The following is a 17,937-nucleotide window of genomic DNA, read 5'->3' on the forward strand; positions in this document are numbered from 1 at the left end:
AGAGACTCATTCTGGTTCTTTTCCTCAACTTTAATTGCTCTCTCTAGCCATTTGATGACAGCGAAAGAACAAGCGTGGAATCGTTTCATGAGGGACTACAACAGTATCTTTGAGCAATAGTTTCATTTTGTTTTTTTTTCCCCGTGTGTTTATTTTTTATGATTTTTTTAAAATCATTTTTAGTCACCTTTTTCCTGTAAAAGTATTGCAATTACCAGACCTCAAACTGAAAACCGCTGACATCACAATTAAATAGAACAATAAAAATAAAAAGGCGTAAGGACAGCAGTGTTCCTCGCTCACCGAACTGTTTTCTTGTTTAAAAAAAAAAAGAAAAGAAAAGAAAAGAAAAAAAAGGAAAAAAAAGTTTGTAGTCCAAAATTTCATAGTCCTGTGATCTCGCTCAAGGCCAATGATGAACAGTGCTGTGGATTCGTCGGAGTTCCAGATCCATGGAACGAGATGCTGAAGTCAGCCAGACAGCCACACGTCTAAGTCGTCACTCGTCAGTCAGTCATTCACTCGTTGATTCGTTCATTCAAGCGGGTACAGGGAATAATTACCGAGTGTTCTGGAGAGGCGATTGGATCCTTTTGGAGCGGAGCGAGACTGCTATGCCGAGGAAAATGACAACATGAACATGCAGTAACAATCAGCTATGGGCTGGATTCTCATGTATGCATTTGATGCTCTTTTATATACCACACAACTCGATTATGTGCATTTAAAAAAAAGAACAAAATGTTAACCGTTTCCCACGGATGTCTCGCCGATCCAACAAAGCCTCACCCTGAGCTTCGTTTTGATATGAACCACTAAACCATCTCTCGGGCTGGAGAAAAGGCCTCGTGGGAGCCCAAAAGTCGGCAGTCGGTTCCGTTCGTTTCGATAACTACGGTACAATTACGTCATGCCGAGTTATTTTCTGCGATCGGTCGAGCGTGGTTAATACACGTCCAAACAGCTATAGCAGTCACAAAATAAATTTCAATAAATAAAATGACAAGCGCTGGCATAATAATTCTTTCTCTGGAAGTTACAAAAGCAGCAGCTATTTATCCTTTATATAACTGCCTCAGAATATTTTAATCACATAACAGATTTGCATTTACTGTATAGGAAAAAAAATATAAGAAGTCTTTTTGTATTTATGTGACCACACTGTAGCATTTCTCTTTGCAAACATTACTCTGTTTTACAAAAAAGACAAAGCACAATTGAAGGCATTCACAAAACTTGATGCCACCGTGTTAAAGTTTTCTTTTTAATATTATCTATACATTATATTACAGTATTAACAATGCTTTCTTGTGGTTTTCTACCCATTGGGTAGGATATGTGCATAATATATTCAAGTTATATACAGCACCGTACAAATAAACAGAGTCCGACTACTGAAAGAAGCACCATAGGAAGTGAGGCACAACAAAGGTGGGGACTTTTGAGTGCAAGTGGGTTTCTATGTCTGCTTAAACATGACTGTTAGGCACCGAATTTGCTCATGTAAATAGTAACATGCAAACCTCTCGGCTGCAAATGTAAAAATACATTTGGATTTGTTTTCCTAGCACGACTATGACAGCGGAACTGCACTAATGTTAACGAAGAAAACAAAAAGGAGCAGAAACATCTATGTCTCGGTTGGTAAGCAAATATAAAGTAATGGGGAAGCGGACGTAGGCCTACATACCGAACGAACAACAGCAGCAGTAGCAGTAGCAGCGCATAGCAGCAGCAGCAGCAATACAGTACGAACTCAAACTGCGTGGTCAGAATGAGTGACAGAAGCAGAGCCTATGACAGGAGGCCGTTTCAGAGCCAAAGCGGATGGGTGATATAGTAGAATCTTGCTATTTAAGGGGTAAGAAGGTTGTATAAAAGCCTATTTTTGACTTTGACTAAATATCCTTTCAAACTGGTCACTTTAATAAATAGCTAGTTAATAAATAGGTTTTCTATGGTACTTTTTTTAAGGGAAGGCCAAAGACTGATGGTTTACAAAGCTCAGATGTGATCAAAACCACAATCAACATGTCTGAAAGCATTCCAAATGTGTGCCATGTGGTGATGATTGAATACAACTTCAAACAAAGAAAGGAAAAAGCGGGATGTACCTCGTCATGATTGGTACACTTTTTGTTTGGATGAAAATCTCAGAACAGATAAAAGAATAAATACTGGTGTTGAATAAACAGACAAATAACAGACAAAATGTGTTCCTGTGCTGCCTTGGAATAAAACGGCATTCCAGGAGATGAAAATAAGGGATAAAATATGAGATCCATATATGATTGTGAACTAAAGTATAGTATGGATAACTGGAAAAAAAACTATACGCATGCTTTTTATAGTGGAAAACAAACAGTATGACACACTCATTCAGAAAGGGACAGGATGTGCATAAGACTACAGTTCCCATGATTCCCTTCCATTGGACCCCATGACAATGCTGAAGTGACGTAAGTTTAAAGTGCTACTCGACAGAATGAAAGTGGCGTATGTGTCGTGACTTCCATCTGCAGATATCCATGCCAATATCTCTCACTTGGTCAGTGGAAAAAGTGAACTGGAATTTGAACAACCCTTTTTCTTGAAATAAGTGCCATGATGCAGTTCATTTGTAGAGATTTTAGGCTGGATCAGAGTTCTACATCTCCATTTCAGGAAACCGAAAAACATAAAAAGGAAGGAAATAATTCCAAAGGAACCATCAAAGACCTGTGACATATTGACATATAAAAACTAACTAAGGGTTGCTGTTTCTACTCTTCAGAGAATAAGTGCAACATAAAGACTTTAGTTGTTGTTGTTGTTGTTGTAAGTCACATCCCCAAGATTTAAGATTTTATCATGGCACTCAATTTGGATTTTGATTGATTATGAACAGTTTTTGTGCACAAGTCCTGGAAATGCACACAAACGAATAGAAAATTTCTCAATCCTATGACCTATGTGGTCTCTCACGCAAACAATCTGTGCCAACACGCGTGTTCTTTAAATACATGAAAGCATACAAAACCGAAAAAAAAAAAAAGAGATTTAGCCAAGGAGCCCAAACATCCATACAAGGCCCCGAAGTTCTAGCAAAAACGAAACAAAAAAATACAAAAAAATAAACTTTGTAAGCTTGGTTCCGCAATAATCAATTCAAATTGTGCAAGGGGAGTGGTCTAACAGTGAAGCCACTCCCCTTTAGGTCCAGGAGGAAGTACCAGAGAGCACAGATGATGGCACGCACTCTCTATGGCCCTCTCCATGCCTCCTAGTCACACGGGTTTGTCTCGCCGGCTTTCCTTAACCTTGACGAACAGGGTTGTGCTTGCGCCAGGCTGGGGGGAGCGACTGGCTGTCCTCTGGTTGGAGGGTGGTGCATTATTGCTGTGCTGGTGCATAAAGGAGGCGGAGCCTGGGCACGTCTGACCCATCACCTCGCTATAGGTGGGCGGCGGCCCCTCCACGTGCGAGTTCGAGGCACTCTTGCCAGAGTTGCTGCTTGGGGGCCGTGGCCCGCCTCCGTGCACATAAACGTCTATCAGGTCGCTGTCGAAAATGGTCCGGTTGGGGGGCGCGCGAACGGATGCACGGCTGAGCTCGAGCTGCTGCTCTGGGTCTCTGAGCTGCAGGGTACAGGGGCCCTTGTAGGGCGGCAGCTCCTCGCCATCTGACAGGCAGATGGTGGGCGGCAAGTGGATGTCCTGCTGCAGGTATGGGTAGGTCGGCTGGAAGCGACTGAATCGGTCCCTTTGCATAAATGAAGGAGGGTTGAAGCGCTCTCCGTTCCGTGGCCCATACATCACCTGAACACAGAGAAGAATATATTCATTAAACCTTTAGAATTTAACCTAAGAATGAATAATAAAAAGTTAAACATGTTTTTTTTAAACATGCAGCCAGAATAATTACACAATAAATTAACTATACAATCAATATACTATGTTTGTCAAAAGGGGTTGGGGGTTTGTATAATTTTCTTTTTTTTTAAAGAAGTCTCTTTTGGTCACCAATGCTACAAAAATACAGTAATAACAGTAATCTTATGAAATATGATTATTACTTAAAATGTTTATTTTCTATTTGAATATATTTTAAAATGTAATTTATTCCTGTGATGGCAAAGCTGAATTTTCAGCAGCCATTCTGTGTCTCCCGTGTCACATGAACCTTCGGAAATCATTAGCTGCTTTCGGACCAAGTAGTTACAGGAACTTAGTTATAGGAACTGTCCACTTCTAAACAGTTCTATGAACTACTCTACCCCAAACTCGGTTTTGCTGTTTGCGTTTGCACTGGCCAAGTGGCCATAGGAACTGGTAGGAGGGGTAAGGGAGTGATGCAAGCACGGTGACTTTTATTTTGACGGCGCGACGGACCTTTATTTTGGCGGCGCTAAGAACGCCAGAGCAAGCAATGCTCGCATTCTCTGTTTATTAGTTAGCGATCTGTCTAACAGTACTGATTAATATGTTATTAGATAGAACTGTTATAGAAAGTAGACAGTATATGAAAAAAAGGTTATTAGCCTATGCCGTGTGGCTGATGTCCAGTGTTGCTAGCTGAGCAGAAATACATAATCATGTTTGACTTGGTCCCCTCAAAGTTGCGTTGGATTTTCTCTTCAGCATAAAGGTTTAGAGGCCCATCTATCACTGTTTTCCATGTTTGTATAGTTAGTTTATGGAGTAAATATATAGGCTATAATCTGTGTGTTTACATATAAGTTAGCTGTTTTAAAAATGGCAGATGCTGGTGTTTTGCGTGCGTTCGGTCATCAGTGTACACTAACGTCACGAGTAGTTCCTATAGAGAGCCTAAGTCCCTCCCCTTCCGGTCGACCACCATGGGACCTTATTTCGGAAAAATATTGTATGGTAGTCAATGGCGAGAGACAACAAATATTTTGATCTCGTTTGAATTGTGCCCTGATTTACACATATGATGTTTGTCAATTTAAAAGATACATTTTAAAGTCAAGAAAGTCGCAGCTTGATGTAAAACTGCTGAGGTATAAGACTGTGAAAATACGTAATTAGAAAGACTACAAACCCAGAAGGCGCACATGGGACGTCATACCTTTTCTCTCAATGAATGAAGCTAACTTTACTGAAGCTAACGTCTGACATTTTTTCTATAGTCTTACATTATAATCGTAACGTTACGCTGTCATGCCTGAGAGTTACTCTTCTGTTTTATGACAAACTGCGACTTTCTTGACTTTCATAATTACCTTTTAAATTGACAAACATCATATGTGTAGTTCAGGGCACAGTGCAGACAGAATAAAAAGATAAGTTATCTCTCGCCATTGACTTCCATACATATTTTTTTCCGAAATAAGGTCCCATGAGCCGGAAGCGGAGGGGCGGGACTTAGGCTCTCTATGCAAGTGAATGGGAGAAAATAATTATTTTCTGGTCCCGTTTGAATTGTGCCATGAATGTGAACATATGTTGTCTGTGAATTCTTTATATAATTTTTCATGTAAAGAATGCTACAATTTAACAGGTTGATACGGTTAGACTTTGTGTGAGAGCACTTTGTGGACTACAACTCTTCGCTGCTTTCGACGCGTTTGAAACGTCAACACCACTCGCACACGGACACTAGCTCACGGATCCCGCTAAACATGGCTGTGTCTTTGGTGCACTTCACCGCCTTCTTTCAGGGAGAGGACAAAATCGCTGAGCGTGGCGAAAACCACGGGTAAATCAACTTTATGGGGTGACGTCACATAGGCGACATGTTGTCTTTCTCGTTATGTCTTTTCCACAACTGCTAGCCGAAGAATCATACAATATACGGTCAAACTCGTAACATGAAAAATTATATACAAAATTCACAGACAACATATGTTCACATTCATGGCACAATTCAAACGGGACCAGAAAATAATTATTTTCTCCCATTCACTTGCATTGACGATTTTTCAACCTAGAGGTCCAGCGGGGTTTTACGGATGGGCGGGACTTACCAGCTCTATAGTGCTGGTTTAGACCCTACTCTGAAGTAGGACCTAAATTAGTTCCTCCAAATGGAGTTCCTAGAACTAAAGTCGTTCCTAGTCGGCTTGTGTGCACCGCAAGAACATACGGGTACTTTAGCCATTAGTTGTAGGAACTGTGAAAAGGTTCCTCCGGTCGGAAAGCGGCTATTGTAATACACTGATTTGGTGCTCAAGAAACATTTCTTCTTATCATCAATGCTGAAAACAGTTGTGCAGCTTAATATCGCTACATTTGTTTTTTTTAGGATTCTTTAATGAATAGAAAGTTCAAAAGAACAGCATTTATTTGAAATAGAAATCTTTTGTAATATGTCTTTACTGTCACTTTCAATTAATTTTAACGCATCCTTGCTGAATTAAAGTATTCATTTATTTAAAAAAAAAAAACTTACTTCTTGACCCCCAAACTTTTGATCAGTAGTGTATATTTTGAAAAAAAAAAAAAAAAAAAAATACATGTAGATGTAAAAAAAAATACATGTAAAACAGATTTTTATTATAATGCTGTGTTATACTGTTGTATATAAATAAAAATAATACTGATGTGTTTATTTAGTGGAAAATATAGTAATTTCAGAGCAAATAGATAAATATTGAAATAACTGTCTTTGAAAGGGTTAACAATATTGAGCTTTTTGAGCTATTAGCTCTTAGCTATGTTGTCCCGCCCCAAAACATGACAATAAACAGAGTAATACATAACTTTATGCAGAAAGGCTGAATAATAGGTCGTGTCAGTTGACTAACCTCAGTGGCTCCTTGTTGCGTCACCAAACTGTCTGTTGGCCATGCACAGCCGTCCTAGTATAATGCAGAAGAGAGAGGGCCGATGTGAGTCATGCATTAAAGACAACACATTAAAAACAACTTCAATTGATGCATTAGAGTTTTGAGTTTGGGTAAAAAAACTAATTTGCTCCAGACATTAGAATACTCGATCTAAATGCACATACAGTTAATATGAGAATACAATAATATATCATGTATTATTAATTCAGGGCTGCTGGTAAATTATGTGGCCTCTGAGAATGCAGCTGTAGAAAATGAGCTGTTCTCTAAATTTATGAGCTTGTTTCTAAATTTAAGAGCTCGGTTCCTTTCATGCTCTACATCTGTTGCTAAATCACATCGTCACCTTCTTCTATCTTTTTACGACTCTCTCTCATGCTAGGAGGTGAAATGGACTGCAGTCTAGACGAGCTTGTCTTGGCGTTCCCAACTACAGGACGTAAATCAACATAAAGAACAACCAGGGATGTGCAGAACTAAGTAATTCCAAAATCGACTAGTCTGTGGGTTGCCTGAACGACTAGTTAGACTAATAGAAACCCTATATAATTAGGTTGGTTTAGCATTGTATCCACTGTAAGACATGTTTATTAATGAAATATGGATAACTGCAACTTTTTCCTCACAAAAAACAGGCCTGTTGATTATAAAGCACAGTAAAAAAAAAAAAAAATTGACTAATGGAGCCAGTTGACCATCATGACCCATCCCTAGGAACTGCGTTATGCATTTGTGCAGGTGTACCGACACAAAGACCCTGAAGCTGGCACGCACATTGCCGAGTCCCATATGAACACGGTCACAAAGTCACACACATGGTGATCAAACAAAAGAACAGGAACTCTACACCCACTCAGAGCTCACACAGACAGGACACACATGGCGACTGGAGAATCAAACGAACACCCACTCAGAATAAAATTCACACGCACACTTACCGGCTGCATGCCCTCCTCTCGTCTTCGGGCCTGGCTGTGGCGTGTGAGGAAGGCCCAGGCCGACAGCCGATAGTGGTTCAGCAAACAGATGATCACAACTACCATTACAGTCATCACCACAATTATGATTATTATCTGAACAAACTCCAGTTCAGCTGCAAGACAAGAAAACAGAGAGAAAATGATTTGCATATTTCACACAATTGCAAAAAAAAAAAATAGAAGATTTTAACATTTTCAATAGAAAATGAGTAGTGTTTCCCTGTGCAAAACTCCCTGCTATGGTGTCGTGGGTGGTTGCCAGGGCAATGCTATGCAGTTGCTAAGATGGTAATTGTCTGGTAAAAAAAAAAAAAAAAAAAAAAAAAAAAATTCAAATACGCAAAACCTCAAAAATGCCCACAATTTCAGGAGATATTATTTAAACAGTAAAAGACAAGTTAGGCATTAAACTTTAGGGGTTATAATTAATTCAAAATAGTATTAATGATTACTCTTAATGATTTATAAGCTTTCAGGAACCTCAGAGAGGCAGCGAAAAGATAGATAGTTGAATACGGATGGATACAAGTATTGACACAGCGAGCACAACATGTTCTTCGTTCTTACCACCAGGGGGCAATAAAATGAACACTTCTGAGAGTATTGAGATTGGGTGTGGGGAACAGACTCAAAAAGTGACGCAACAGACTAATCCACAAAAATGTGATAACATGACATTTCAAATGGCTTTTCTGACCTACATCAAGTCAAGAAGGGAGAAAAAAGAGAAAGAGATTTTGGGTCATTTTTATTATTTATAGGACAGGTCAGAGGATATGATGGGGATATGATGCGAGCTAGATTTTAACTTGCACTGCCCACATGAGCAACGCAGCTCAATATGTCAAAGCATGTGCACTTACTGCTAGGCCACAGCTCTGATTTTATAAACTGATGATTATGTCATGGGTAGACCTCACAGTCAAAGGACGGAATTAATATTTTATGTTTCTTGTCATACTTCCTCTTCACAGAGGTGCATGTATTGGGAATCCTTTGAAAGGAATGCCTGAATGAACATGAAAGTCTCCTCTTAATATCCTGTTTTAGACTTCTCCAGCAAATTGCACTAGTGTAAAAAAGGGAGCAGAAATGTTGTTACAAACAGGGTAGACCTCTCTTTCAACCTCCTGCTGACCACAGCCCACCCTGCCGACACACTTTCACACACAGATGGGCCCAGTCAAAACAGACTTGCTCTCCAGTCACATGAAAATCATGTAGAGAAATGTGCCACACGTATATTCAGAGAAATCTTGTTATCCTTGCTGCCCACTGAGGAACTCCCACAATTCACTCTGACACATGAAGGTTTATGTTTTGAGACAATGGAAAAACTGCTCCAAAGCTGCGGTACTGAAGTAAACCCTTACACGAACAACATTAGCTGTCTAACACAATCTACACTGATGTTAAGGGTAATAATTTTCAAACCTACGACTATGACATCAGCAAAGCACAATGGACTTTGGTTTACGCAGGAAAGAAGATCTGAATGAAATGGGTGCTTTGATGGCTCTCTCCAAGAAGCTACAAACTCAAATTCATCCTCTTTAAATTTAGCATGCAATGAAAACTCACCTTATCTATTTTTCAAACGCCTGTTATACAATTTGTCCACATATATTTAATGTTTAATCAAAATGTCACAGATGGATCTTCCGTTGAAAACATCAGACTTCTCTCTGGTGACATATGCCGGACTTCTCCAATAATTTAGTTTGCTTAAACCCGCCTCTGCAAGCTCACGTTCATCTGCCTCCACTTTTGATTGCAATGTCCACATCTCAAAATCCAATCAACAACCAATGCACAAAACCAAGTCCCTGCCCTACATTTTTTTCTTTTTTGATAATCCATTACATTTGGATTAGGGGTGTAACGATTCATCAACTACATCGATGTATCGATTTATATTCCCATGATCCAACAACATCGATCTGTGCTCGGCAAGTTGGCCTTCCGGACGACATATATCGATCTAATATCGTTTTAAAAGGCAATGAATCGATTGTATCGATACTAGGAAAGAACGCATTGGATTTAAGCACGTCAGACTTTATATGGATGTTTTTTCTAAGCACTTTTAATGATAAAGGCGTTAAAGGTTACTCGATTCAGTCTGCCTATCTGTGACGTCGTCGCCATGTGACGCGCCAGCAGCAGCGCGACAACAGTCAAGCAGCGCAAAGTCTCTCACCTCAGAAAAACGGACTTTCCTGTCCTCTCAGCCGATATACTGCAGTAGCGCGCACTCTTCAATTGCACACGCAAATATCACTTCACTAAAGCGCAAAAGAAATACGAGCATGCAACATCGTAAATTAGTAAGATACACCATTATTGTGTATCAACATGGTAGCCTAATTGTTGTTGTTTCCATAACAAAATGCCACTTAGTATATATTTTTATATACTGTGGTGGCTCATACCAAGACTGTATTAACAAAAACTAGTTTGGGACTGCTATATAGCTTAACCTCACAGTGCCTACTGTTTATCAGTATTTGTCATATTCGTACAATTTTTTTTTTTTGTATGTTAAGTAAAGGGGGACAGAACTTGTGTGTCAACAATTTTTGTGTAAACAAATGTATTATAATAGGCCTATATAATTCCTAAAAAAGGTGGGTCGCGGCTTGATGACCATGGGGAAATGTGGGTCCCATGGCCAAACTATTAAAAACATCATTCAATGTTGTGATAATCGTAATTAATCACAATTACAATATCAAGGGAATAATCGACAATTATGATTTTTGTCATAATCGTGCAGTCCTACTCTATTGAAATAAAATGTGAATGCATTTGAAATTAATTGTTGTTTACTTGTTTGTTTATATCCATAATTAATTGATACCTGATTCCCTTACAAGAATTTTTGGCTAAAAAGTCACTGAATCGATTTCAAGTCACTGAATCGTTTCGGATCGTATCGTTCTAAATTAACCAATATCGTCCTTGAATCGTATCGACAACCACGAATCGCGATATGAATCGAATCGTTGTTAAAACTAATCGTTACACCCCTAATTTGGATGCATGTCATAAATAACGGAAAATAACATGCAAGAAAATATCTGCTTCTTTAATTGTGATTTAAAAAAATAACAAAGAAAATAAATTAAATTAAATCAATCTCAATAAACTACTTGTCAGTTGTTGAACGACTAGTCATCCATCCTGAGATGTCCAGCTAATAGTTTCTATAGGTGAGCTGTTTCAAAATTGAGTTACTATCATTTCCATCATGATCACTTTCTCTCAATAGCAGAAAGGCTGTTCCCAGGATGCAGTTGGGCCATGTAGTGGCATTGTTAAATAAGCTGCATTGGCGCTGGCTCTTTGCCATGACTCCTCTGGAGAGAGTGCTTGCAAGACAAGACCCCATCTGTTGAGGGCTTGGAGGAGAGGACCAGAGACCAGACACATCCCAGAAGTTAACCCAACATAGGAGATAAAACGGCCCAAATCTGCTGCCCATAACCGGATTACGGCCTGGACCAGATCCAAGAGACAGACAACTGGTGGTAGATTGGGGGTGGGGCAAACATGTTGTAACTGACACACCTCTGAGATATTAAGTTTGTAATCTCTGCCAACCTACAGTACCAGGCACAGCTCTAGCACCATTTCCCCATCCAGGACTGCCCGCTGCCGCTGTAACACAATGTAACAGTTTTCTCTAAATTGACAGGCTAATCTCATCAGAGTAGCCTCAATCTATCCTCCTTCAAAATGGCTTGTTCGGACCCAAACAACCCAATGTGCAAACAACAGATGACGGCATCCAATATGGTCAAAATAGACTGTAGTCAGGGTTGACACTATGTTTTGAAAACAATGCTGTAAGTACAGATGTACAGTCCATCCAATAGGTTGTATGTCCTTTGGTCATGTCTAATTTTCAGAACTGAAATGTTTTGCTCACTCAAATTGTTTTGGAAAGATACCTTTTTCAATGTTTTGCCAGCTAAACAATAGACACCTGTATAAACTGTCCATCTATCCCTCACAGTCCTGCTTTAATTTGTCAAATTAAATATGGTGTCTAACCTCACTAGGGTCCATTAAAAGCAGGTGTGTAATTAGTGTGTCGGGTCCTTATTGGTTGTAGCCAAATTAGCTACTGCTCAGATAACAATGCAACTGAATTCAATGTGACTTGTGAGTCATCAGAACAGTTTATTTTTTATCTCTTTGCCAAGAGTGCAAGTTACATAAACTTGTAATCCTTATATAAAATCATATTGCTTGAGCTTTGTTTAACCTTCCCTGTGCTAATCAGAGGGCTCAAGAGTCTAAGTCAGACGTGACGGCATCCCGGAAGATCTGTTAATGTGTTATGATTACAGACACAAACCCCAGACAGAGCAGACACAACAAACCATCGTCAGCCTGTTTGCAACAGGGCAGAAATGTAAACAGGCTGTGATAATGTGGCAACAACTGCACAACAGCAAGCCTTAGAGCGAGGGAGAGAGGCAGCTGGGCTAATTTGGGTTAGCCTTATGTGGACTCTCTGAGATTAGACAGCTCAATCCTCTTACCACTACGTATGCTGCTCCATTGTGTTGTTATAGCTAAGAGGAGATATGCACTAACACCTGTCACAGAGCCTCTAACAGACTCTTAGGTAAACTGGAACTTCGGTGAATGTTGTTCAAGCAGTCGTCACCTCGTCTCTAAGGTCGGAAAAAGACCTGGCTGCACAGAAGTGTGCTAGAAGCTGTGAGACCGCTCTGTTCTGTGGAGGCCATTCCATTTCTGAGCTGAAGGAAATGGAGGAAGCATTACATAAGCCTATCTGAAACTTTTTTCCCCCTTTCTCTCTCTCTCTTTTTTATACTGTGCACACAAGCTGCAAAGACAACCAAGTCTGGCCTCCAGATCTATATTTCATGAAGCCATTTCCTGTTTCCTCCTCTCCGCAGTTTCATAACAGAAGGAAAACAGCTGTGCTCTCACGATCTGGGAGTAAAGAAACGGAGAGGGTGGAGGAGGAGGGGGAGAGAGAGGCTGGAGAATGGGGACTGCTGCTCACTGCCAGCCATCTGTGCTCCGTCTCCAAATGTCTCTCCGGTACAGTACTATTCTCATGGAGTCGGGCACAGTATGTGGAGATCATGTCATGAGTGATCCAACAGTTGAACTCACAGCAGTGAGGGAAAGTTCTTAGACTGGGCTTTGAATTCCTACCAAAGCACACATTACACAACAGATTTCCACGGGAAAGATTGTGTGTGTGCGCGGTGAACGACTAATTTCCAAGTGACTTCATCGACATGGCAAGGCAGCGAAGATGAGAGAAAAAACATTGAAAGTTTCCTTGCGTCCTCTCTAGTTTGGGCCAGCTTGTGGTGCAGTGAGTACAAACAACACTAAAAGTGAGCATCCCCAGTAGATCCCATGCACAAACTGGACATGCATAAAGCCATCGGCCACCCATGTGGGCACTTATGACTGCAGGCTGTACCGGTAACAGGAGAAAAACTGAGATGGACATAGCCAGTCATAATAGCACTGCTTCATCAAGCACAAGCCTTAATGTAGTTAACCATCCATTCACCCACGTCACAGCATTCACCAGACAACAAAGGCATTATGGGAACTTAAGAGGGGACGCATTTCCCCCTCCTCCTGTGTTATCTGAGTTGTCCCATCAGAATGCCAGACAAAAGGAAAGGGCACATGCCAGATGCACATGTGCGATGGAGACTTGAAAGACGGCAGGTTTCACCCAGAAACACAATCATAAGGGAAGCCTGAACCTGGTGCAGTAAATGTCCCTTTCTGGAACATTCCCTAGCAACATACTATGAGTCATTTTATGAGAGGCTGTGGAAGGGGCAAAATAACGAAAGAAAGCCAGAAAAGAAATATCTGTGGAAGGACGATAGACCAACGTATTGCTACTTCAGTAAATATTTGCAGGCTTCAACAGTGTGTGGGGCTTATTCTATTTAGGAAAGAAAGAAAGAGGCATTTAAGCATTGTGGAATTTTCCCGTTTTTCTGTTTTGGGGAAACTGAGAGAAAGGGGAGGGAGAGCTTGTGAAGTCTTTCACCAGAGCAGCCCTTTCTTGTGTGACAGACATTTTCCATTCACACACAAGGTGTATAAAAAACGCAAGAGACTGAGTGCAAGAGAGACTGAGAGAATGTGGGAGACAGAGGAAAGAAAAGAGAGAAAGTAAGGACACTTCAATAAACTGAGTCTCATGGAACAAATGAGATCAGAGAACAACTCAAAGAGCCACCCAAAAAAACAAAGACGGGCCAAATCTACGAACTTGAGGCACACCATAATCAATCAATGAGTTAAAAATGAACGCCGCTATCTAACTCATGGTCTTTCACAGTGGGAGAGATAGCAGGAAGTGTGATGGAGAACTAGGGTGATTTAATCGTGCCAGTGGCAGGAGCTGTTCATCTGTGCCTCGCTAGCAAAGCGGCACTGTCACCTAAGCAGGGCGCAAGCCACTGACCTCGCTCTCTAATCTGAGATAAAGCTCTCGTATTAAAGAGACGCCCCATTAGGGCGCCAGACACGTCTAGACTCCCCATGCCATAACACCCACTTTTCTTTAATTATTTAACCTCCTCGTAAGACTGCACAAGATAAGCTCTGCTTGGGCCCAGACACCACCTGCTGCAGAGTCCCCCTACACCCACCCCCAACCTGCAGCTCATCTCATCCCACCGGTGACGTCGACTTACCACAAATATTGTTTTACACCCCTCTCCTCCTCTTCTTCTTCAATTCGACACCCCCTTCTCTTCCTCCTCCACCTCTCACTACCGTTCGCCCAGGCAGATTGAGTCATATCCCCTTGAAACTGGACCCAGCTCTGGGTTTAGTTCTTCATCAAATAGTGTTTGGTACATGATGTTCTCTCTGTAGTTCTGACGGCATGGCAGAGCTCTTCAAGCACTCTACGATGCAACAGCATGTGTACGCACAACAGACAAATGCTGCATACAATATACATTGTCCTATAGAAACTAGAGCTTCACGATTAATCGTTAAACGATTGTGATCTCAATTTAAACATCTACACGATCTTACTCCTAAATGACCATTCAGATGTCTATAAACCTTTGACAAGTACGATCACACTGGAACATTCAAATCTGATTTGGCACTGCTGCTGACCCAGAGCGAGCATTTGTCATGTTAAGGTATGAATCAGCTTCACAAACAGTATTTTAAACCATCATTATTTCTGTTATAATAATTTAAATTATCATGGAAGTACTGTGATAAATGTCTATAGTTCAGATAAACACTACGGTAGCGATCAAAATGGAGGAAATCACCTTTTGAAAGTAACTTGACGCTTCAAACAAGGGTTGTATCAATTACATCATTATACTAGTAGGTGTGTCTGAATCAAGTCATTAAATCATTCATTCAATAGATTTGTTCATAATCACTTATTTATCCAGTAATGAAACAACTGAAGTCTTTATGAGCGAGTAATTAAATTATTCATTCAAACCAAAATGTAAAAAAAAAAATACAAAATTATTTAAATAGTTAATATAGTCTGCAGCTGTTAACATTTTGTCAGAACCTCTAGTAAATTACATGTTATTTTGTTCCGTTGTCTATTCAAAATCTCTATTTTAAACAACAACAACAACAACAAGAAAAGTCATGATTCTCAACTAGTCAAGAATCGTGCAGCTCTAATAGAAACATTTGGTTCCTGTGCAAACAAAGCACTGACGGACTGCACAACAACACCAGGAACATGTATTAAGAAAGGAAAGGAAATTTTAATTTCATGTGGATTTTAAATTGGTTAACATGCTGCAGAGAAGGAAACAACACAACACAATAGCAGAAACAACACAAATACATTTGCATATTCTGAACTGCACTGATATCAATAAGCCAAACCCTCATTTTTGGATCAAAAGATTAAATTGCCATAGTTACCCTCATTTTAAAAGCTCCATTTTCCTCCATTTTGTTTATCTTCTCTGCATGAACCGAACAACATAAATGATTGGAGAGCAAATGGCTTGGTGGCTCTTACAACAGACACAAGTGACAGTGCAAATTGCTCTCAAATATACATGTGTCACACTGCCAAACCCCAGACAAACTATACTTTTCCAAAAAGATAATGGAAATTATCACAGAGGGAAACCATAAAGAAAGAACGCTAAACCTTGCTAGCTTTAGTCCAGGCAGGGGAATGTCTTCTAAACATAGCGCTGAGACTCAGAGAATAACTGCAAACATCAAGTCAACAACATGATGATTATGACTGGGTTCAGCATGTGACTTCACTGACTGCTGTAATATGAGATGTGAAGGTAAGAGCCCATCCAATCTGAACACTGACTCACTAGATTAACACACATACAACCCCTCGGCCTCCATGCACTCCCTGAGGAACACACTACATCCAGTGCATCATCTCCTACGCAGCTGCACGGCCATACACGCAGAAAGAATAAGTGGTTGACGAACAGGACCAGAAAAAAAAAAAAGACCCGGCAATAAAATCCAAGACAGACTAAACATCCTGACCATGCCCTTCTTGATCACAGAATGGATATAATTCTTATCTTGGATGCTGACTGGTCAATACAGCATTCCAGTCGTGCTAAAATATCTCATATAGTAACATCTATGAAACACCAGTTCATTGTGCAGCACCAAAAAAGGCCAAATATCAACCTTAGTTTTCATATTTTCATGTAAGAGACTATATCTTCTAACAGAAAAATATCACTTCATGAATTTGTTTTTTACTTTATAAAAGCAATACCACACAAACTTGTGCTATATTGTGAGTGTCATTACTTTAGGGGTTGCAGTTACTTCACAGCTCATCACGCCTTAGGAGCCATTCACACAGAGAACATTTTTCCATTCAACTGCGCTACTTTTACATTGTTTTTCAATGTGCGCTAGATGGATGTCTTTAATCATTGCGCCTTGCATCTTTAGCTGCATCTTTAGCTGCATCTCTTGCAGGACATGGTATTCTAAAAACACGGGGTTTTTTTTTTTTTTTTTTTTTTTTATTCGTCTCTGGACCTTGCACTTTTGTCCATTCCACTGACTTGCAACTCGTGTTTTTAACAGCAAAAATGCCTTCTGCGTGGACCAGTCCTTACAATGCTCTTTAGCTGTGACTATATTAGCATCCTATCGTACACTTTTGGTTAAGTGTCCATGAGGACAAAATATATTGACAGGTAACTACAACACATTAATTGTCTGGTCATTCACTTATGGCCCAGTGTAGAAATCGATATTAGATTCTATAACTGCATGTTACAAGCCACTTGCAGGATACTTTGTAAACAGTATTGTGTGACATGCTGGGTCAAGGAAAGTACTAAAAACAATTTACTTCTTGCTACCAGCCAATTGTAGGTGATTAGAGAACATTTGCAAGCCATTAATAGATCTTAGCTTCCATGAAACTGTGTTCTGCATTTTTTTCAACAGAAATATTTTTGTCCTTAAGACAGCTGTTAGCAGTTTTTTTCTTGTCATCAAACAGTCAGGCAGTGGTGAACCAGTCTTACTCTCTCAGTAAAACTGCACCTGTCACAAAAACATGAGGACAGACAGTGAATTTGTTACTCGTATTTAAAATGTAGCAGGAAATAAAAAGGTCAAATTTTAACCTGCATTTGGCAGTTGTTGAGTGTTTTTTGGATCCTGTTTATAAGTAACATAACATCTAATATAACATAAGGAGCATCATATATATCTAACAGTCTTGTGTAATCTGATGTCCCCAGAAAAGTGCACAAAAAGTGTGCCGTTTGGTGTGTGTCCCTTTAAATGCAAATAAACTGCTGCTCCCAGTCCCCTTTCAAGAAGAGGATGGAGCTTCCAGAGCTCATACCGGCAACAAAACAGGACAATCTCACGTACTGAAAATGTCAGTACCAGTGTTTGGTTCGAATTGTAATTGGACTACAGGGCCAGATAATATATGCTGCATGGAGATATAACAGGTATAGTTTAATTACGTGGTTATAACTTAAGTTGTCATCTTGCTTTTATCGACTATTAGTAACAAGCCTGTTGTAGCGGACCCCGTCCGAATGTTGGCCAAAACTAACAAGCCTGTTGTAGCGGACCCCGTCCGAATGTTGGCCAAAACTTTACTGATGAGTTTTATGAAGTTAA

At 40.1% G+C, this 17,937-nt stretch overlaps 1 protein-coding gene across 2 annotated transcripts in view; it reads right to left on the minus strand.

Moving 5' to 3' along the window:
* Positions 1 to 19: 19 nt before the first annotated feature.
* ldlrad4a (low density lipoprotein receptor class A domain containing 4a) overlaps positions 20 to 17,937 on the minus strand; it is a 98,543-nt gene continuing 80,625 nt past the window's right edge. For both annotated transcript variants that reach the window (XM_081376722.1, XM_081376723.1), the window contains 3 exons: positions 7,729 to 7,883; positions 6,749 to 6,802; positions 20 to 3,797 (listed from right to left, as the gene is read on the minus strand). In XM_081376722.1, the coding sequence (XP_081232848.1) occupies positions 3,267 to 3,797; positions 6,749 to 6,802; positions 7,729 to 7,883 (740 nt within the window). In that variant the 3' untranslated portion in view covers positions 20 to 3,266. The remainder of the gene's footprint in view (positions 3,798 to 6,748; positions 6,803 to 7,728; positions 7,884 to 17,937) is intronic.

Source organism: Scardinius erythrophthalmus, assembly GCF_964197995.2.
Source record: "Scardinius erythrophthalmus genome assembly, chromosome: 10".
In the NCBI taxonomy this organism is placed as follows: Eukaryota; Metazoa; Chordata; class Actinopteri; order Cypriniformes; family Leuciscidae; genus Scardinius; species Scardinius erythrophthalmus.